The 22,000-nt window shown below is 37.1% G+C and overlaps 1 protein-coding gene, 1 long non-coding RNA gene and 1 pseudogene across 2 annotated transcripts; all 3 read left to right on the top strand.

Moving 5' to 3' along the window:
* Positions 1-13,935: 13,935 nt before the first annotated feature.
* Positions 13,936-17,048, top strand: LOC106758567. Its single transcript, XR_002667561.1, has 4 exons — positions 13,936-14,910; positions 15,002-15,130; positions 15,562-15,840; positions 16,292-17,048. It is a non-coding gene; the product is annotated as an uncharacterized LOC106758567 (long non-coding RNA).
* Positions 17,049-17,110: 62 nt separating this feature from the next.
* LOC111241515 lies at positions 17,111-19,244 on the top strand (annotated as a pseudogene).
* A 57-nt stretch (positions 19,245-19,301) lies between these two features.
* LOC111241486 (probable disease resistance protein At1g12280) lies at positions 19,302-22,000 on the top strand. The gene is made up of 3 exons (XM_022779892.1): positions 19,302-19,392; positions 19,813-19,908; positions 20,042-22,000. The coding sequence occupies exon 3, from the start codon at positions 20,077-20,079 to the stop codon at positions 20,929-20,931; it is 855 nt and encodes a 284-aa protein (XP_022635613.1). The 5' UTR covers positions 19,302-19,392; positions 19,813-19,908; positions 20,042-20,076; the 3' UTR covers positions 20,932-22,000.

The raw sequence follows: 22,000 nt of genomic DNA on the forward strand, positions 1-22,000 counted from the left end.
AGAGACTTTCACACACATGAACATTCCCATGCACCCACACATACCCACGCACATATAGTGAAACTTTGAATCGTTATTGTATTATATAATCAGACAACCTTACACACAAGGCCGAATGAAAAAGGTCACTAGGAGGGGGAGACCAGCCAAACAAGTTTGAACCCCATCAACACGCACCATGCGATCCAACCAAGCAACATATTGACTGCTCGTTCAAGTAAGATGAAAGACCGAGCGGAGGCCTCCCAACTCCCAACAGTAAACACCTCTAAATTCACAATATTTACATGCTCTCAATGTTCAACCACTTCAATAATTAAAGACCACAACCATGATTGGAAGATCAAATACAAAACACACCATGATTGACAAGAAAGCAAGGGGAGAGGAAAACTGGTTTAGAAATGTTCTCCTTGATCTTGGATGCCCTTGATGTACCCTTTAGGTTAACATCGATATGTCAATTATTCTTGTCCAGGGTGATGAAAACAATTATGACTTTTGGTTCAAAGAGGATGCAATTGGATAAATTTCTTTTATTATTTGGGTGAAAGAAACAAAATAGCCACACGTCATTCTAAAGCTTGCTTGCTTTACTTTCTCACGACCTTAACACTGAGAGGAAACTAGGTAGCAGTTTACACATCGACTTCATTTTCTTTCTTGTCTTTTTTTTCTCTTTTTTTCTTGGATCTCCCCGATCAACGGATCATTGGGCACGTATACCACGATGGAAACTGCCCTAGTATTATATTCATGACAATCCTTTGTTTTGAGGGAAAATGAAAAGGTTGAGGGTTCAAGTAATATGAATGCATATGCTTTAGCAGGAAAAGAAAATTAGTTACTCCCAAAACCTCGAATCAGGAGAGGACTCAATGCTAGTATTTTTCAAAACTTTGTTTGCTTTTGCTTTTCGAAAGTACTATGCCCTTGACAACTTTATTGACAACGAATTCAACATGTGCTTTTTTTTACGACATCCTTCAGGACCGAGCTCGCCGACCGAATATACCCGTGATGCTTTTATTACCACACATTTAATTACTTTCACTTTCCCTTATTTACCTAACAGATCAGCGCGACACACAATATTTCAAAGTGAGTGCCACTAGTGCAAAAACGCTATTTAACGTCACCCAATAGGCGTCGGTTTGTTGGTAACCCGACGTCTATGAGTGGACGGTGGCATTATCGTAAATAGCTTGTTAACCAAGACGTCGATTTTCGGTTAAGGCGACGTCTTTTACACTGTAGACATCCACATAGGCTCAAACCGACATCTAATGGTCTGGGGTAGGTGAGAAGACAGTCCATTGACGTTGGTGTTCTTGGGGGCCCGATGTCTATGGGGCTGCAATTAATGCTTTATACCTAATTCCCAGACGCTTAGACGTCTCGCAGTCAAAAGGCGACGTTTATGGCCTGAATGGAAGGCGGGAAGACAAAAAATCTTAAATTTAGACGTCGTTGTTCAAAGGAAGCGACGTTTATGTGCCTGTAATTAATTAGGTTCACCAAACTCGAGGGACATAGACGTCGGGTGGAAGGGGCACCGACGTCTATGTGCCTGCAAGTAATGATGTTCATCATTATAGACGTCGGTGCCCCATGACAACTGTCGTCAACATCCCTGATAGGAAATCAAACGTCAATCATTTCAGCTTTAGAGACGTCGGCTCCCCTAGACACCGACGTCTAATGGTATTCAAAAGGTCAGATGAAATGTTAACTTGGACGTCATATCAGTGAGATAACCGACGTCTATGTCCATATAGACGTCGGTGTCTTGAGCAACTGACGCCCAATTTCATTTTAAATGCAACCGCAAACTCTTCGCGACATTCAGTTTCTGATATCGTCTTCCTCTTCTCCATTTTCTCTTGCGGCCTCTTCCTTTTCTCACTTGCTGCACCTCTTCTTTTTCTCTCTTGCGGCATCCCAGGTGCGTGGTTTTTTTTTTATGCTTACCATTTAAACTTTATTTAGTCTTTCATCGATTATCTTCTAGTTCAACTGATTAAAATTTGCTTTCTTTGTGTTGTGTTTTAATGTAGTTTTGTTCCTTTCTTGGGGTAACGTAGTAATACATTCGCCCTCTGCTAGCTGCCTCCCAGAAAAAAGCGGTGTCTATTGAATTTCTTTTGATCATTTCAACCCAAAAGTGACCCTGGGTCGTTGCCTAGTTATCGTTTCAACGTGATCTTTTCTTCTTGCAAATGAAAATGGAACTAAGCAAGAACCCAGGTTCGGTTTTGGGTTGAAAAGATCCATAAGAAATTCAAGAGACGCAAGTTTTTTTTTTGGGAGAAACTAGCAAAAGGAGATTGTGCTACTAGGCTATCCAAAGACGAGAACAAAACTACACTAAAACACAACCACTGTATTAGACGTCGGTAAATGTACACACCGACGTCTATAGTACCTCTTAGACGTAAGTCAGTGTCATTTTCGAAGTCTTTAGTGCCTCTTTGACGTCGGTTGTTGCGAAGACGTTGGTTGTTGCGAAGACGTTGGTTGTTGCGAAGACCGACGTCTATATAATGTCTTTAGACGTCCATTTTCCCCATACACCAACATTTAGTGACGTCGGCCTGTCAGTGACTGACGTCACGATAGACGTCGGTTATACTATATTTCTGACGTCGCATTGACGTCACCGGAAATGACGTCGGTTCATGTGTAGACGTTAAAAGCCCAAAATAACCGACGTTAATCAGCGTTTTTGCACTAGTGTGCAAACAAAAAATATGAATGAGACCATGCAGTATTTATTGAATGAAATAACACAGATTACAACAAGCTTTAAAGGCAATGTCAATATCCCTTAATAGCGTCCCATATCACGGAATCATCATGCATAAAACGTTTTGACCGCATTAGAATTAACCGGTAACAGTAATTCCTCCCCATCCATCCCTATGGGAATTAGTGCCCCACCAGAGAAAGCTTTCTTCACTACAAATGGCACTTTGTAATTTATGGTCCACTTGCCCCTATGATCCTTTTGAATGGGCAAAATCTTCTTCAATACCAGCTCATCTTCACGACACTCCCTTGGGTGCACCCTTTTGTCGAATGCCTCTTCCATTCTTCTTTGGTACATTTGTCCATGACACACAACTGTTAACCTTTTTTCCTCAACGAGATTGAGCTGGTCGAATCAAGCTTGAACCTACTCAGCTTCCTTTAATCACTACAAAAAAAGTGTTATTCAGCGGAGATTTTTTTTTTGATTTGCGGGAGTTTTTACCCTCCGCAAAGTAATTTCCAGGGGTTTTTTAAACTGTCGCACTTTGAGTCGTCACAATCTATCTGCGGGGGTTTTTCAGGACCCTTGGTATCACATTCAATTTGCGGAGGTTTTTCTACAGAGGGTGAAAACCTCCTCTATTACTAACTATTATTTTGTGGGAGTTTTTAACCTCCTTTGTTTTTAACTATTTAATTACAAAAAATACCTATATTTTTTACACTATTTTTTGGAATTAATATATATTCAATTTTCGAGCTTGTTGAAATAATATAAAAAATTAATAAAATATATAAAATTGTAAATTATACAAAAAATAATCAAAATTAATTTTATTGATGATTGAAAACAAAGTATATTTATATTTATTGACAATTATGATGTAAATATATAAAATAAAATACATAGGTTAATGATGATGACCTAAAAAAAGTTACTATAAAACTAGAGGTTTAGCTTGTGGCAAATTTTGCACTTTGCTAGAGAGTAACACAGGGGTTTACAAGGGAACGTTTGATAACTAATTGAAGCTTCACACTTGCTCTTGTAGCTCCAAGATAAAGGACAATCAAGACCATGGTTTCCTCAATCCAAGATGTAGCACCAAAGATAGGTTTGATGCCTCAAGTCTCTTTGCCTTATGCTTGTTCTGCCACTTCTTCTTGAATGCAAGTCCTGCCAACATCATAGCTGTTGAGATTGTTGACAACACAAACTCTATATCAAACTAGTTTTTTTATGATGATAACACAATGCTTAATAACAGTACACATGTTCCAGTATTACATGTTCTTGTTCTGAAGTGTTTGTTATATCTGCTGAACATGTTTTGTTGATCTACAATGTATGTTCCTATGATTGATTAAGTGTTATATTTGTGGAACATGCTTGTACTGAAATGTGAAATAAAATGTTTTTGATTACTGCACATTTCTGAAAGAAAAGATCATAAGCACCTTATGAACTTATATTTGTTGTGACAAAGTTCTAGTCCAGTCGAATACACTCATAATGGATTCGACTATGCTAAAATCTTTGTACAGATTTTGTGAACCTGTGCTATGTGAGATTTTGTGTTGAAAAGAATTTCAAAGTGATTTTTCATGTGTCAGTCGACATTGTGGATCACATATTCGACTGTGTTACTGATCTGTTTGAAATTCTGTTAAGCCTACATCCTCCAACGGCTATAGTTTTCAAAAGTTAGTTAAGATTGTGACCTGGTCAACTATAATAAATGTGTATTGATTTTGTTGACTGAGGAGCCTTTGTGTTGACTGTCTGTTATAACTGTCTTAATACAGTCGACTGTATTAGTAGGCTATTCGACTGAGAAGCAATATGATATAACAAAAAACTATAAATAGACAGAACGCAAATTGTTCTGTGACTTTTGTAATCTGACATTTTCATTTTCCTGTTTCAGATTGAATTCTTTGTTTTAGAAGCTTTAAGAATTCTCCAAGAAGACAGTGGTGATCTTGCTTGAGAGAGATTCAAAGGGAGGAGTAAATTGCTCATCTGCTTGATCAAAATCTGCATAAAGAAGGTGCTTTTGTTTGATCTTGAAGGCTTGACATCTTGTGAAGACTGCTGCGTTTGATTGAAGGCTTGACAATCTGTGAAGTCTGCTGTGATAGGCTTGGCAACCTGTGAAGTCTGCTGTGATAGGTTTGGCATCTTGTGAAGAGTGCTGATGACACATTGAGGATTGTTTGACGTGGGTGTAGATTGTAGAAGATGAGATTCTTGTTGTAATTCTAGTTTTGTGTGTGCAGCTATATTTGGTTTTGGGTTAGAGAGGAGATTTATATTTTTGCGTGGTGCTTATATAAATTCCTTGTTGTAAAACCAACAACCATTATAGTGCATTTGCTTCCTGGGTTGGAAGGACATTGGATGTAGGCATTATTGGCCGAACCAGTATAAAAACCAGTGTTTGATTTTCTTTATCCTTTCACTCTTTATTTCTAGTCGACTATATTTGCTTAGCAGTCAACTGCGTTTTTTCGCTGCATTGAATTTTCATTACTTGTATTTAAAGGAAAAATCAAAAGCTTTGAATTTTCATACCAAGATTGCAAAAATATTTTGATTTTGAACTAACACCTATTCACCCTCCCCCCCTCTTGGTGTAAAACGAAGCTTACCTGTTTCCTAACAATAGCTTCTGAAGAGCCAACAGTTCTCCAACAACATTTCCATCTTCTCCAATTTCAGCATGGAACAAATGTTCTATCATGTTCATGCACCAGTTTTGTTTCCATTCAAAATACAACACAAGAGAGAGTCAAAAAACTTATTAAGCAAGTCAAACACCAAAAAATATTATACCTTTTTGATATTCCAAATATAAACACCAGTTGTCATGACAGACAAAAGCTCTATATCATACCATTTTGCCCAAGTTCTCAATTATAGATATGTTCATCTACAAAACAATGAAGATTGATTCCATTTATATACTCTTTCAAACTTTATCTCAAGTTAATAGTCTCGAAATCCATTGGTGTATCTATGATATCAAAATAGTCCTGGTCCCAAATAAAAGCATGACATAAGACACAAATAAATATATAAAAAAAAATGGTTCTAAGTTTTATAATCAATCACGTTATTCACTGTGGCTGAACATATATCATAGATCCTTGTAGGATATAACCTCTATGTCAACAAATTATTATCTATTAGGGTTTTGGGAATCTTAAAGATTGGATCATACTTGAAAAGGAAAAAGTACCAGTAAGATGTGCCAATTCTATCTCTTCCTAAGGCATCTTTGCGAAAAAATGAGATTTAGGTTCTTTCTTTGAAAGCATTGTTTATATATGACATTGCATTATGTTGCTGAATATAAACAAACAACCAAGCAAAATAATTTACATAAGACAAAATTAAAACAGAAAAATGGAATTAAATAAAAAAATGGGTGAAATAATCAAAGATGATATTAGCAAATAGTCTAAGAGGATTATGAAGTCGTGAAAATGCAAAAGTATTCATATGTTCATTTCTTAAATAAACAAAAATATAAAGAAACCAATCAGGAGATGATAATACATCAGCTCTAACTTCACAAACCGCTTTAAGTAGTAGTAAATGATATGATGGATCAATTTCCTTGTACTTGGATATCTCCTGCCTGCACAGGCATTGATGACAATAGTTTTATTAAAAAAAAAGACATTGCAATCAGTAACAATCTAACACGATTAGTGTATCTCAGTACCCTTTAGATGGTACAAGTGGAATCTTCCCCTCAACAACCTGTAACACATGCAAGTAATAATTCAGTCAGAAATTAAGAAAATAAAAAAGCAAAGTCAAACAATGTTAGTGATTTACCCATGGCCCCCACAAAGTAAGTTTCTTACAGAACGCAGTCACCCATTTGTCAGAATCCTCCAATATTTTACTCACAGGTGGCATTCCCTGGCATGAACACAATTGATGCTAAATCCACAACAAAAATAATGATGATAGGAAGACACAAAAAAGTAAAATCCATGTGAAAAATATAATAGTATGATTGATTTAAGGGAGTCAACCAATTTACAGAATTATATATTCAACTTTCATGACAAAATGCACTCAATGCATATTTGGGGCTATCTTTACAATTTTCAGGCAACATAAAAATACCCACTCCCCTGTGTCTCTATTGCACTTGGAGTACTTGTTCAAAATTTATTAAAATCCAATGAAGCACTTTATTTGAAGTAAAAGGTTATAAATTGGAACACTGAACAAGCTGAATTAAGATTATAGCCACCAAACAATCACATCAACCAAGCAATTATCAGTATCTAACTCTTCTTATCCATACCAGAAACCACACACAAAGACATTGAAAAACACAAGCATTCCTCTAATCCTTTACATGCCATGACTCAAACTAGAAACATAAAAAATTACCAAATTTGCAACCTTTCTTTCTACATTTGCACAACACCTCTCCATTGCTACACTGTCAATCTCATGCACCCACACATCAATCGATAGCATTCCAGAAAAAAAGAAAATGTTTTTTTGAAAGAAAAATAAAACTTCCGACAACCATGGAAAATAAAGTACCTTCAAAAGCTGAATATGAAGGCGAGTGATGAGTCAATATTTTATTGATTTCACTTAGTTTATTGTGCTAGAATTAATCAGGGAATTGTGCTTAAATGTCCGGTATTTTCCCGTTTTTCCTAATTATGCTTAATTTGATCGGAAATTCTTATTTTAGTTAATTTGAATTTTCTGAGCTAATTAATTGCATTTTTAATTACAGGGAAAATTTTGGAGATATATTTTGGAGCATTAAGAGGAGACAAAATAATTCAAGACTCCCAATTTAGTCATTTTAAATTTAGTTACATTGTAAATTTAATTGTTTAAAGTTTTTAGACAAATTCTTTGCATTATGGGCTAATTTTGGTAGAATAGCTTAAGCCCAATTATAAAAATGAACACATGGCACCTAGGGTTTTAGGGTNGANCCCACCCCAATTGGAGGACAGATGATCCTAGGAAAATAGGAACCAGCCGTCACACTCAAAAAGGGGATACATTTTTCTGCCGAGACACTCACTTGGAGAGGGCTGTCACGCTTGGCTGGAACATTTTGGAGAATGGCATTAACGTTGGACATAGGTTGAATGATGGAAATTTGAAGAACACGNTGCTGCCATGTTTAATATTATTCAACTCATTTCCTTGCTTTTAAATCTTGCTGCAGTACGGTGATTGAATTTGATTGCCTTTATTTGCATTTCATGAATTGAAAAGTGGATTAGGTGATGATGGAANGTTGTTGGTAGCTATAGCATTTTTCTTTTTCTTTTATTTTGAGAATGGAGAAGTTTTTGGCTTAAAGAATGTTAGGGGAGNATGACGGAACGGTGGTTTCATTTTCTTGTTAAATGAAGAAGAACACACTTTCTTTTCCTTTTTTTTATTTTTGATGCAAGGGCTGGAACATCCAGTAGCTGCCACTCACANTCGGTTCTTTTCTTTATTTTACTTTTGAACGATTTTTGTGGATGAACTCTTGAACCATGTTTTTACTGATTTAATTCTTGTTTAAGCACTTTAATTTTCTTTTCTTTGCTTGGTGATTCAAGTGTGAAACACGTTGAAAGGTGCACACTGGTTGCAAGGCGNTGATGAATTTTTCAATTTGGAATTAATTGGAAGCAAGTAGCTTACGGCGTTATGCAGAGGAAGTGGCATTTTCATTTTGCTTTTAGATAAAACGCTGATTTCACTTTCAATTTAGTGAAGTACACATCTCACGGTCCAGCAAATGTTTTAAGCCATTTTCATTTAAGCGGGTGCACTTTTGTTTATTTATCTTTTAATTGGNAATTTTGGAAGCACATGAGCGTTGATTTCAAGAAGCATATTTTATTCATTTGGAGAAATAGAAAAGCACTCATTCATTTGGTTTTATGCACATTGTCACGTTTCTTTTATTTAACTTAGGCTGTTACAGAGCACATTTCTTTTTATTTTATTTAGAAAAGTTAAAGCTTTTATTGCAATCATTTTTTTTTGCTTTTAGAAAATAGGATGTGCTGATTTTATTTTAGGGGAGCTCCATAAGCTTACTTGCTTTTTAATTTATCACACATTTTGAGCATTTAAAATTTTCAAGTTGATGTTTTAGCTTAAACATGTTTCTTTATTATCTGCTACAATCTAATTAGTTTAAGCTTTAGGTTTGTTCGGTTAATTGCTTCTTTTCACTATGTTGGTTGTTCTGTTTGATTGTTTTAATTTAATTCGTCTGCAGTCACAAACACTTTCAAACCCCCTCCTTCACTGCGTGTTAGACTTGATTCTTGAACCGCTTAATTGGTCCTTGGGAGACGACCTAGGGGTCATTCCCTAGTTATACTGCATTTCTAAATTGCAATCAAATTTGATTGGGCGGCGACACCCATCAGCGAGCAAGTGAAGTGTCAGGCTTAACAAGCCCAATCTCAATATCCTCAGCAGAAAGCTTCAAATAATCTCCAAGTATCAGATTAAACACCTAAATAACACCGTACACAAGAAATAGGCATAAACATTAGTCAATCTACTGAAAAAATAAACAAGAAGATAAAATCTTTTACACAATTTGCGACCTACTGAAACAATTTCAAACCTCTCTGAAATGTCGATAATAAGGGAAATAAATTACAGATCTCTTACCTCCAAAAAATTAAGAATAGAGGCGAGCTCCCATCTCCCGTGCAGCTTGGAAATTTCATTCTCCAAATCGCGGCTTGGACAAGCTTTCATTAGATTTCATAGGAGGAGTCGGGGTAGAACTTGATGTCGTAAGAATGTTGTTCCAAAGTTGCGTAGGAGGAATCGACGAAGAACTCTTAGGGAACCTTAATTCGAAACTAAAGAATCATCTTGAGTGAAATGGAAGAACAAAAAAAGAAAGGAAGAAAGGGAATGTGATGATTTTGAGAAGCTTCGAGAGGGAAGAACGATTGCAAAATTTTGAGAGGAGGAAGGGAATGGGAAATTTGGGAGGGGAGAAGAAAAGTCGAAAATTTTGAAGGCATAAACTTTTGGAATTAGGGAAAAATAATGAAGTGTAAAATATAAAGAGAGAAAAGATATAAAAAAATGGAAAGGAAAGAAAAAAGTTATTATAATCTGAAACCTCTTAAAGAAGGAACTAAAACCGCCATAGTTATTGGCATTTACATGGTTAAGCATAATCATTTCAAATCATGTCAATTTGCGGAGGTTTTTTATAACCTCCGAAAAAAAACCTCTGCTATATATCAATTTTTTTGTAGTGAATTGGGTTTCAATTAATACCCCCTCTTCCTGATGGAGTTTTATCTCTTTTGACCCTTGTTCCACTAATCTCAATAGTTCTGGAGAGGGTTCGGGATCATCTTCATAATCATCTTCCGTGTTATTGACAGGGAGCTCAAAATTAAGAATATCAACATTGTTATTTTAAAAACATTCATTGTCATATCTGCATTATTTAAATTTGCGAAAAGGGAAAAAATTAAACAGGAAAAAAGAGGAAGAATGCCAAATGACGATAAAACGCAAACAAACACGATTTGATTATCACACTGAGCAAAAAAACTAAAACATCAACCCGTAAGTCTTGAATCCTAAAGCCCCGAGTGAAGCTAAAGGATTAATTAAAACTATTACATTTTAATCAAATTAAGCATCACAAGTAAATCTAGAGTCTCCCAATTGTTGAGCTGTGCATATGGGGAGCAGGCTCACATGAAACTTAAGCCTTCAGATCTATCTTCATCCTCCACGACTGCTATTTGGCCAGTGTTGACCTATCCAGCACTGTGAAAGCTCTTCTTGATGCCATAAATATGAATCTTTCCCACTTTGGGTTCTTGTCTTTCCGCACGAGCCAGACCAGGCTCATTCCTTTCGTCAATCAGCCTTTTCTTGTCTTCATAGAATACTTGCATCAAACTTCTGTCGAGCAAGTCTTGCAGAAACTCTTCAAATTCAACATACTCCTTGGAAGAAGAATCCTCTCCGGTAACCACGTGTGACATTACAGTCACCCGCGTTCCTTCAACTATGGTCGTCTCATTCATTGCTATACTCACCATAGGAGCCGACACCGAGACAGGTCCCTGAGTGTCGATTGACGGTATATTAACAGTTCTGGGAAAGGAGAATGAAGCATGCCCTGCTTTTGAGTAATCTCCTATGGGAGGAGTGTAACCTAGGGGTAAACCATACATTGGGAACGAAATTGGTTGGCTTACAACACTGAACATCGGGGGATAAAAGTTGGCATTCCCCTCAACCCGTGTAGATGAAGACTCTCCAATAGTCTTTAGGGATTTGAGGGTTGTCAAGATCTGGCCGATCTGGTCTTTCAACTGGCTGACATCAGCTTTGAGGGATTCATGCGACTCCTCCCAGCTTTCCATGACTCTTGAATTGGCTTGAGTCCTATAGGGATGTTGTGGAAAATTGGTTGTTGTTTTCCTCACTTATATTGTTTTATTATTTTGATTAATTTAAATTAAACAAAAGAAAACATGATGCATGCATGCAATGCCATTATTTTTAAAAGAACAAACAATATGAGGGTTATAGGAACACATATTTCTCCCTTTGTGCCCTAAGAAAGGTTCGATGCTTCGGATCCAAGGTTAAGTATATGCAACCTCACAAGGATGGTTCCCTGAAACTAAAGGTCGATGGTCACTAGAGCTATGGCTCCCAACATAGTACCTCCACAACAATCGAGTAATCAACTAGGTGTGGAGACACAAATGAAGAGAACAAACTCTAGTTGGGGTTCTCACGATAACCAAACAGGAAGTATGTCCCAAGTGGCACTACGACAAACCCTCTATTTCTAAACTACACTCAGACCCGGGTGTAGGGCCCCACTCAATAGATGCACATAATGTGTGTGTGTGTGAAGGAAGAATGCAATGCAACTCAAACCCTCACCTGCAAAACAACCAGAAAAATCCCAGGCAGATATAGACATGTTTTCTAACCTAGGGTTCAATATACAACAATTAAAACAATTCACATGCAATTATTTCGAAAATCAAACATAGACAAAGCATAGGAGGGAGAAAAATACAAAGCAAAACCACATAGAATTCGCGCATCTAATTAAATGGCTTGGCTCTCTAGACTCCCTAGTGAAGTCGCCATCTGTCGCAACCGGAATCACGACGGAACAACGATCCAAAAAAGAAACGATTTTTTTAAAAAAGAGTTTTTGAGTCACCACCATAGTTTAATTTGGAAAACTACAGAAAAACCATAAAAAGATAAGGCAAAGTCCACAAAAACCAGATTTTGGGTTCGGGAGTCGGTTACGAGCATAGAAGGTGTTAGCACCCTACAACGCCTGTCCTAAGGCAGTACCTTTAATTAAATGAGCGAATGTGATGTGGTTTTCAATATGTTTAATCATCCCTAAAAATAAAATTCAAAAGAAACAAAAATATTTTTTTTATTTTTTGAGTCCGACAAGGACTGACCTTGCTCCTATGTATTCTCAAAATGAGAAATCAAGGCTACGTAGTTCTAGCTGAAAATTTTTTGTTTGTTTGAAAGTGTGATTGTTTTTGGTTTTGAAGATTTTTTTTTATGTAAGGGATGAAAAAGGTTTTTTTAGCACAAGGACAACGAACGATCACACATGTGCTTACCTTAAGACATATTTTTTTATTATTTTTTTTAAGGAAAAAGAAAAGGTTTTCAGCATAAGGATAACACAGATGGTCACACGTGTGCTTAAACCTTCAAAACAAATTTTATTTATTTTTTTTGAAAGAAAAAGAAAATATTTTCAGCACATGGACAACGCGTGTGCTCACACGTGTGCTTAAACCTTTAAAATAATTTTAGTTATTATTTTTTTTGAAAGGAGAGGAAAAAGTTTTCAGTACAAGGACGACGCGAATGGTCACACGTGTGCTTAAACCTTTAAAACAAATTTTATTTATTTTTTTGAAAGAAGAAAAGGTTTTCATCACAAGAACGACACGTGCGGTCACACGTTTGCTTAAAACTTTGAAAGAAATTTTATTTATTATTTTTTTTTGAAAGAAGAAGAAAAAGTTTTCAGTACAAGATCGACGCGTGCAGTCACACATGTGCTTGACCCTTTAAAAGTATTTTTGTTGTTTTTAATATTTATTTAAAAGTAGATAAAATGAAATAAATAAGTAAATAACTAAATAAAATAAAAAGTTAAACATAAAATAAACTAAAAGTTAAATCAAAATAATAAGTAAAAAGATGTGTGGTGGTGCTAAATAAGAATGGGATGTTCAAACTAATTTGTTTCTGATAGCAGATTCGGCGTAAGCCCAATTGGAAAGAGGTGCGGCTTAAGAGAAGCAGGGTGCAGAAGAAGGGTGTTACTCCCTGCACCTCTACAAGTGCTTCCTCTACCTCCCCATATCTTTTTTACCCTCTATTAATATTTAAAAGCAAATGTGGTCATCCGTCCACGCTTATTGAAATCCGTTTAAGAAAATCGTTATTTTGTTTAAAAAATTCAAATTTAAAAAAGTGGATGTTTTCCTGCTGGTAATGTGGTTTTTACTTTTTGATTTTTCCAAAGCTAATGGATTTGACTAATGAGAGGAGACATTAATACATTTTTTACAATCCACCTTATGTATCAAGATCCGTGCACCGAGGGAGAATCCAAAATCCATCCATCTTTCTTTCTCATCTTCTACATATCAAACACTGTAATGCTATGGCTATTTTCATGTTCAACAAAAATACACAATTCCATTAAACATTAACTGGAATTCCAATTTCATATTATCATTATAAACTACCCACTCCCTGTACCCACTTCTACTCTTAAATGCTTCCTCTTCATGTCTCGTTCTTCCTTCCAAAACCAGATACTACTACCACTACATAAATCACGAACATATATTCAAATAAACCTGGTTTAACTTTTGTGATGAGTGGATGTACAGTAAATGCAGAAACGTAGAAACACAGAAACGAAGCACCACATAACCGCCGCACCGCTGCCGAATGACCACCGCACACACTGCCGTACCACCGCATCACAAACCGTCACACCACCGCGCCACGAACCAAAACCAAAAGGAAGAAGAAGTGGAAACTGATACGGAGAAGGAAAGAAAGTGAGAGTTGGAAGATGAAGAATAAAATCTGGAAGTAAGAGTTGGGGTGAACGGATTTGGAAAAGTGAAAGTGTGGGAAGGGGGGGGGTGAGGTAGATTTCAGAAAAAGAAAAAATAAATATAATTAAAGTAAAATGGATATTTTTGTAATTAAAAAAAAAAAATTAGAAAAATTTAAGGGGGTAGAGGAAGCATTGGTGGAGGTGGAAGGAGTATCACCCGCAGAAGAAACGTATTTTTTGTTGTTTTTTTTCTTGGTAAAACCGAATGGACTTTAGCCGAGGAGGATGACGATGTGACTTTGCAGAAACGGGGGGCGCGTAAACAAAGTTTTCTCTTTTTGGTTTTTTCTTTTGCGTGGCCCAACGGTGGCCCAGTCTTCCCACCCCCAAGTTCAGAAACCTTAGGGGTTCTCGCAGATCCCTCCTCATCTCCAACACGCAGACTTTACATTTTCCAGAGACTCCAAGGTCTCTCGTCTCTCCTGCGGAGGTTCGTCGCCGCCTCGGCCAGAACTGGCCACCACGCCACCGCCTCCACAAGTCTCGACCTCGCCGGCGACAACAGGTGTTACCGGATCCATGGCCGGCCACGACGTCCTCGCTGCCCCTCACTCTTCTCGCGCGAGAGATCGTCTTCTTCATGAATCGCTCCTTGGGCAAGCTCAGCCACCGCACAAGCCAGCACGCCATCCGATCAGCCACTATGAGCAACCTCCGCGCTACAGCCTCTGCCGAATCGCCGCCGGAGCGAGCCCAGCCGTCTCGAACCAGGGCACCACCATCGCCACCAGTCATGGCCCAAGGTCGCTGCTGGTCATCGCCGGCCACCTTTACTGCCAACCGCCATTCACCGCCTGATGCAGCGCCAACCATGGATCGGATTCTCCCTCAGCCTAATCTTCCTCGCCGTGACTCTCACACACTAGAAATTTAGGAATCTGCGATTGAACACTACTCTCTTCTCTAATTGTCACTCTGCTACCCTAGAGGTGATTCGATTGGGACCGCTTAAGGCTTGGGGGTAATATGGAATAGCAGATTCGGGTTTCTAATGGTCGGGTTTCATAACTGGGAACGGAGCTTACTTTGTGTTGGGTATTTTGGCTTTGTAGGGAAGAGTACTTGGAGTTTTGGTGATTGGAGGTGAGAAGGAAATAGGTTGGCTTCAGAGATTGCTAGGGCCGAGAGAAACCAGATGAAGAACGGCGGTGATAGTACCGTGAACAGCTCAAATCAGTTGGGTTAGTTTTTTCTCTTTGCAGATGATGATTCAAAGTTTGGGTGATTTTGGATTTGTTCTTTTTCTTGCAGGAAAACGGGATTGGGGATTTCACGATATAAGTCGAGATTGATGATGATAATGGGGGTAGTGTGTTTCTGTGTTGTTGATTCAAGGGAAAGGTAGATTGATTTAGGAAGTATGAGATAGAGTAAGAGAATATTGGAAAATGGTGACGATGATATGCTTGCTGTCACAATTTCTATGTTTAGGTTGATGAGCGGAGTTACTGAGTGCTATGTAGGGCTGGACATAGTTTACTTAAAAACTTTATCCGAACTCTTTTATACCCAAAAAGCTTAAACTATTTTTACTAAAACCTAGTTAACTATTTTAAGTATACTGAATTTACTTTATTTTTAATACAATTAACTGAACTGCACCGTGATTTAGGTTTCATATTTGGATCGAAATTTTCTCAGTTCCTTTCTCAGTATGTCAAAGGCTCGCACGGTTGAAGGCTCGCGGCCCTTAAGACTCGAGACTCGCCGCCGAGGAAGGTTTGCTACCGTGAAAGGTTTGCTACCGTGAAAGGTTAACCACCGTGGAAGGCTTGTCTTCATTGAATACTCGTCAATGTCGAAAGAAGGCTTTGCCGCCATCACCGAACTGTCGAAGGAAGGTTCTGAGAACACTTCTTTTTTAGCGAGAAGCAAAGGCATATTAGGCAAGGTACGAATGTTTTACCCTTTCAAAAGGGATAAATAAAATTGGAAAGTGATGCACATGAGGGTGTATTCCTCTGGGATGAAACCAGTGGGTAACAATTGATTTTCTTTTAGATTTTGTGAGAGATTTAATTGTTTAAGAAGATTTAATTTTATTTGCTTTATTTGGATAAGGGTAGATTCTCTAGCCTAGAGTTCTAGATTGATTGATAAAGAGAGGGGTCAATTAGTCGTGCTATGTTGTGTTTATCTTCTTCGTTAATTTTAGGTTTCTTTCAAAACTATTTATGTTTTAGTGTTGTATGTTGTTCAAAGCTTAGACTTTTTTATGGGGAATTTGATGGAAACTAATGAAAGATTGTTGCTTTGGAAGGGTGTTATATGATCTTTTTGCTTTTTGTCCATTGGGTACATTGGTTAACTCTGTTTTTTATGTCAACTCCGTGTTTGGACAGGCTTTCAGGGGTGACATTGGATAATTAGTTTGTTTTGATTGAAGCAGGATAGAGTTTAGGAGAAATTTGTGTGGATTTTGGGGAATCATTAAGTGGTTGTATGCTTTTGGTTTGTATTTGCTGGCCTTAGATTTTATTCCAAATGCGGTAGTAATGTTGCTAATGTTCATAATCAGATGTAATTGTGTAAATGATGATGTGTAATTAATTGGAACAAGGATTAAAGAAAACACTAATAAGATGGTAAGGATGGGTTGGAAGAAGTCAACTAATATGAGTGCTTATTCTCATTTCTACATTAAGCATTCAATTCTTTCAGGGTAGTAAACATTAAACCGTGCAAGAGATGACCATAGAAAACATTCAATGGGCATATCCAACACTAACTTGAGAAGAAAGATTTAGCTATTGTCACCACTTTCTAAAAGTATCATTGAATTAACTATAAAGGAAATGCGTGCCAGAGATAGCATTCCTGGTCTTGTTCATTTGGATGATGCAAAAAGTTTTAACATGTCACTAAATGAATCTAATAATGTGAAGATAGATAGAAAATTGTCACGGGGGAGTGGTAGGAAAATGAAATCTCTAGAGGGTTGGGAATCCTCAATGGAAGTCAAGGGTTCTACAAAGAAGAATGGTCGGATTGATGCTGGAGTGTTGTCAAGAAAGGAAGAAAGTACAGATGCATCAACTATGAAGGAGCTAGTTTCAAATACTATGAAGCTTCCACTTTTATCCAGTTCATATTCATTCAGTGGTGACTTGGTTAGGGCTGATGATGGGCCGTGTGATTCTTTGAAGGAAACCCACAAAGTTATGGTGAGGGAGAAAACCTTCTCTAGTCAGGGTCAAAAGGAAGGGCTGGAGCCAACATCTACTGAGGTGAATGGTTTCCTTTAACATATCACCAAGGGTAAGAGGGTGTGCTTTGTATGCTTCATTCAGAGTATTCATTTTNGTTAAGCTCATATGNAGAGAGATGTAGAAATAATGTACTTGAGAGAAAGTACAGGTTGTTTAATGTGGGTGATGAAGAAGGACTTCCAAGCGTAACTGTTAAAATAATTAATTGTGGTGAACATAATGAGGGTGAGAATTCCTTTGACCTTTAGGCAGAATACTAAGTTCTACTCTTGATGTGAACTAATATTATTTGAAGGTTAAATATATGTTTTAGTCCTCATATTTGTTCCCCATTCTCAATTCGGTCATCATGTTTTTTTTTGTCCCAATAGCATCCTCATATTTGTAAATTTGAGCCAATTTTGCCCTGTCCGTTAACTGACCCCTAACGGCGTTGGCACTGTGCTGAGCTGTAACCATCCTTCAGTGTTTAATTTAACTGAGTACATTACGTGTCATTTTGTAATTAAAAAAAAAATTAATGACCCAATTACGTGTCACGTTTTATTTCAATTAGGGATTTTAGTGATTTATATGTATTGGGGATTAGGGTTTTATATCTTCTTCTGCTCTGACCGCCGCTTCGCAACCACAGATCGACGCTGCTGCTTCAACCTCGAATCACATCAACCCTTTGTTTTATGGGTTGCCTAGTTGCTCCAGCGATGTGAATCTTCCGCTGTTCCCTAGGTTTGGCTCCAGAATCTCCAGTTCCGGGTTTGATCTTCAGCTGAATAATGCCCTTGGATTAGGTTTTTCATCCGGGGTTGTGTCAAATGAACCTAGTGAGAATAATAGCTTTAGAAACGGGTTTGGTTCTAATAACGCGCTTCTTTCAAGTTATAATTCCATCTTTGGTTCTTCTTCAAGTTCTACATCCACTACTCCAGCTTTGTCTTCACTGNTGAGCTCTACTTTGCTTCAACAGAAGTTTATCGGCAGTGGGTTGAAAGATGGTGCTGATAGCAACACTTTCCAGCATGGCTTAGGCTTAACCCCACTAGAGCAGTTGCAAATGCCGAGTGATAACAGTGAGGCAGGGATGGTGTCTTTAAAAGATGTGAAAGTAGAATTAGGACAAAACAGCAGGTGGAATGGTGCTTGTCAAAACCAGATCCAGCATGTGAGCATGTACGATCCGTCGCTTTATTGGAATAATTCAGCAACAGCTTTGGGTGTTTGGAACGATCAAGCTGCGAATATCGGTTCTTAAGTCACTTCTCTGATCTAGAAAATACCATCCAATCAAATGAAGAAACATGTTTTTCAATGTTTGTCTCCCCCTACATGTGTTGCTACTGCTACTTTTTTCTTCTTTTCTTTTTTCTTCTCTTGGGGCAAATGGGTTTGGTTTACTTAATTACATAAAAAGTTACTGAACAAGGAGGGNAAGTGATACTTGTAAGAAAATGGGAAAGCTAAAGGTGAGAGGAGTTTGGATCGGAGCGATCATGTCAGCTGCATCCAGCCAGTTAGTTTTACATGTCAAGGTTGGGAAGAAAAATTGCACAAATTGCTCTGAGAGGAACCTCGGATCCTCTTCTCTCATCATCTCACAGTTGCTGCCACCTCGTCAAGCAGTGTTCTCCATAGTTGAGCAATGAAAGAGCGAAGAGGGAATCCCAAACTCAGAAATAAAACCCTAATCCCTAATACATATAAATCACTAAAATCCCTAATTGAAATAAAACGTGACACGTAATTGGGTCATTAATTTTTTTTTTTTAATTACAAAATGACACGTAATGTACTCAGTTAAATTAAACACTGAAGGACTGTTACAGCTCAGCACAGTGGCAACGCCGTTAGAGGCCAGTTAACGGACAGGGCAAAATTGGCTCAAATTTACAAATATGAAGACGCAATTGGGACAAAAAAAAACATGATGACCGAATTGAGAATGAGGAACAAATATGAGGACTAAAACATATATTTAACCTTATTTGAACTATTAAATTCTTAATAATATGTTGAAAGTTTCAAGTACAACTATTAAAAATGCTGAAGCATAACATTATTTGGTCATTTGAATGTGATGCATGTTGATTTATATTTGATATGTTGATTTGAATCTTTATCTTTGTAGATGGAAAGAAGATAACTAAGTCAAGAAAGGAAAGAATTGGATCTACTAAAACCCAGTCCTGAACTGCATAAGGGAAAACACAAAAAAGGTCAAGACGCAAATCAAGAAGGTATCGATTTTGATTTCATATTTGTTTATGGTTTATAAATTCCACATTCTAATTATAAATGCTTGCTTGTGAAGAACATACAATAGCTGTGAATATCTTGTGGTTTTATGTGTTGTGGTTTATTTATTTTATTAGCATATTGCATGTTGTTTGGTTGAGTATTCATAGCGCTGCTNTCTCGTTGAATGATGCTGCATTTATTTTTCTTGACATAAACATGTATATGTATTGAAGGGGCTATAGATGTAATCTTTAGTGCAACACTATCAAAAAGTTGGCTGACACTGAGATTGTCTTTGGTGTTAGGGAATTGTCCTGTCATACTGAGATTGTCTTTGGTGTTAGATCTATTTTATCACTTCTGCTATGCTTTTAATACTTTTCTTTATTTTTTAATTTTATGATGAAATATATAACTAGGTGAATTATATGCTCGGGCATTTTTAAGAGGAGAGCCGTATCCAGTGGAGCCTGTTATTGACAGTAGCGGGTGGTTTTGCAGACTGTTGATTCATGGTGATTTCATGGACAGTTTTCAGTTTAGTTTAGTTAAACTAAACTAAAAAATAGTTCAGTTCAACACTGAACTATTTTTTAGTTCAGTGCAGTTTTTTTGAACTAGGTTATAGTTAACTACAAACTTTTACAGTGCAGTACAGTATAGTACATTTTGCCCACCCCTACATGGAAGCAGTTGTCTCTACGACGACTGAAAGTGCACTGCAAATTACAGGTCGTGTAGTGAAACGACAGTTGAGCTACTTTTTTAATTACAATGACAAATTTGAAGAGGTTAAACGTTACATTGAGATGTTGAACAATACTAGGAAAAGGATACAGCATCAAGTTAATAATGCAGAAATGAATCCCGAAGAAATTGAAGATGATGTTCAACATTGCATAAAACAGTTGGATGAGAAGATTGAAAAGTATGAACAATTTATTCAAGATGAATATCATTCGAAGAAAAGATGTTCCATTGGTTTCTTTCCGAGGAACATGTCGTTGAGGTATCGATTGGGCAGAAATGCTACAAAGATGGTAGAGGAAATTAAAGTAGAAGAACTTTGGAATAAAAGGTTTGATGAAGTTTCCTATCGAGTACTCCCATCCATTAATGTTTCTTTGACCGACATTAGCTATGAAAGCTTTGCATCAAGAACAAAAACTATCGATATGTTTATGCAAGCATTAGAAGATTCTACAGTTAATATGATTGGCCTTTATGGTGTTGGTGGTGTGGGTAAGACCACTTTAGTCAAAGAAGTTGCTAAGAAAGCTCAAGAAAAGAAGTCGTTCCCTGTGGCGGTTATGGCAAATATAACGAGAAATCCTAACATCATAACAATTCAAGGACAAATTGCTGAGATGTTAGGAATGAGATTGGAAGAGGAAATCGTAAGAGTAGATCGCATTTGGAAGAGATTAAAGAAAGAAAAGGAGAACATCCTTATAATCCTAGATGATCTATGGGATAGGTTGGACTTGAATAGACTGGGAATTCCAAATAGTGATGAAGATGATGGTAACCAAAATTAGACTTGAATATCTATTTTTGGTTACCATAAGATGGAAAAAGAAGAGTTATCTTCGGATTTCAATAACATGAAAGAAGAGAAGTTATCTGTCAATCACAAAAGATGCAAAATTCTTCTAACATCTAGAAGAAAACAAGTATTGTGTAATCAAATGGATGTGAAGGAGAGATCAACTTTCTCTATTGGAGTCCTTGATGAAAATGAGGCAAAGACTTTGCTTAAGAAAGTGGCTGGAATACACATCCAAAATTTTGCGCATGATGAAAAAGCCATTGAAATTGCAAGAATGTGTGATGGGTTGCCTATTGCATTAGTTTCCATCCGAAGGACATTAAAGAATAAAAGCTCCTTTGTATGGGAGGATGTTTATGAACAAATGAAAAGGCAAAGTTACATAGAAGGGAAAGAACCTACTGAGTTTTCTATAAAGTTGAGCTATGATCATCTAGAAAATGAACTACTGAAGTGTATTTTTTTACAATGTGCAAGAATGGGAAACGATGATTTGGTTATGGACTTGGTGAAGTTTTGTATTGGTTTAGGTTTATTACAAGGAGTCCATACAATTAGAGAAGCGAGAAACAAAGTAAATATGTTGATAGAAGGGCTAAAAGAATCAAGTTTGCTGTTGGAAAGTTACTCTAGCAACCGCTTTAACATGCACGACATTGTGCATGATGTTGCTCTTTCAATATCATCAAAAGAAAAGCAGGTATTTTTTATGAAAAATAGCATACTCGATGAGTGGCCTCCCAAAAATCAACTTGAGAGATACACTGCTACTTTTATACAGTCTTGTTATATCGTTGATGATCTCCCTGTGAGTATATATTGTCCTAGACTTGAAGTCTTACATATTGACGGTAAAGATTAGTTTTTGAAAATACTAGATGACTTTTTCCAAGACATGATTAAACTCACAGTCTTCATATTGACTTGTTTGAATTTTCCATGTTTACCTTCTTCACTTATATGCTTAACAAAACTAAGAATGCTCAGTCTAGAGAAGTGTACTCTGGGGCATAACTTATCAATCATTGGAGAGTTAAAGAAACTACGAATTCTTATTC

Source organism: Vigna radiata, chromosome 4, assembly GCF_000741045.1.
Source record: "Vigna radiata var. radiata cultivar VC1973A chromosome 4, Vradiata_ver6, whole genome shotgun sequence".
NCBI lineage: Eukaryota > Viridiplantae > Streptophyta > Magnoliopsida > Fabales > Fabaceae > Vigna > Vigna radiata.

Bases quoted from the DNA above. Each gene is read 5' to 3' on its own strand.
- LOC111241486 (XM_022779892.1), top strand. From the start codon at position 20,077: ATGGAAGCAGTTGTCTCTACGACGACTGAAAGTGCACTGCAAATTACA.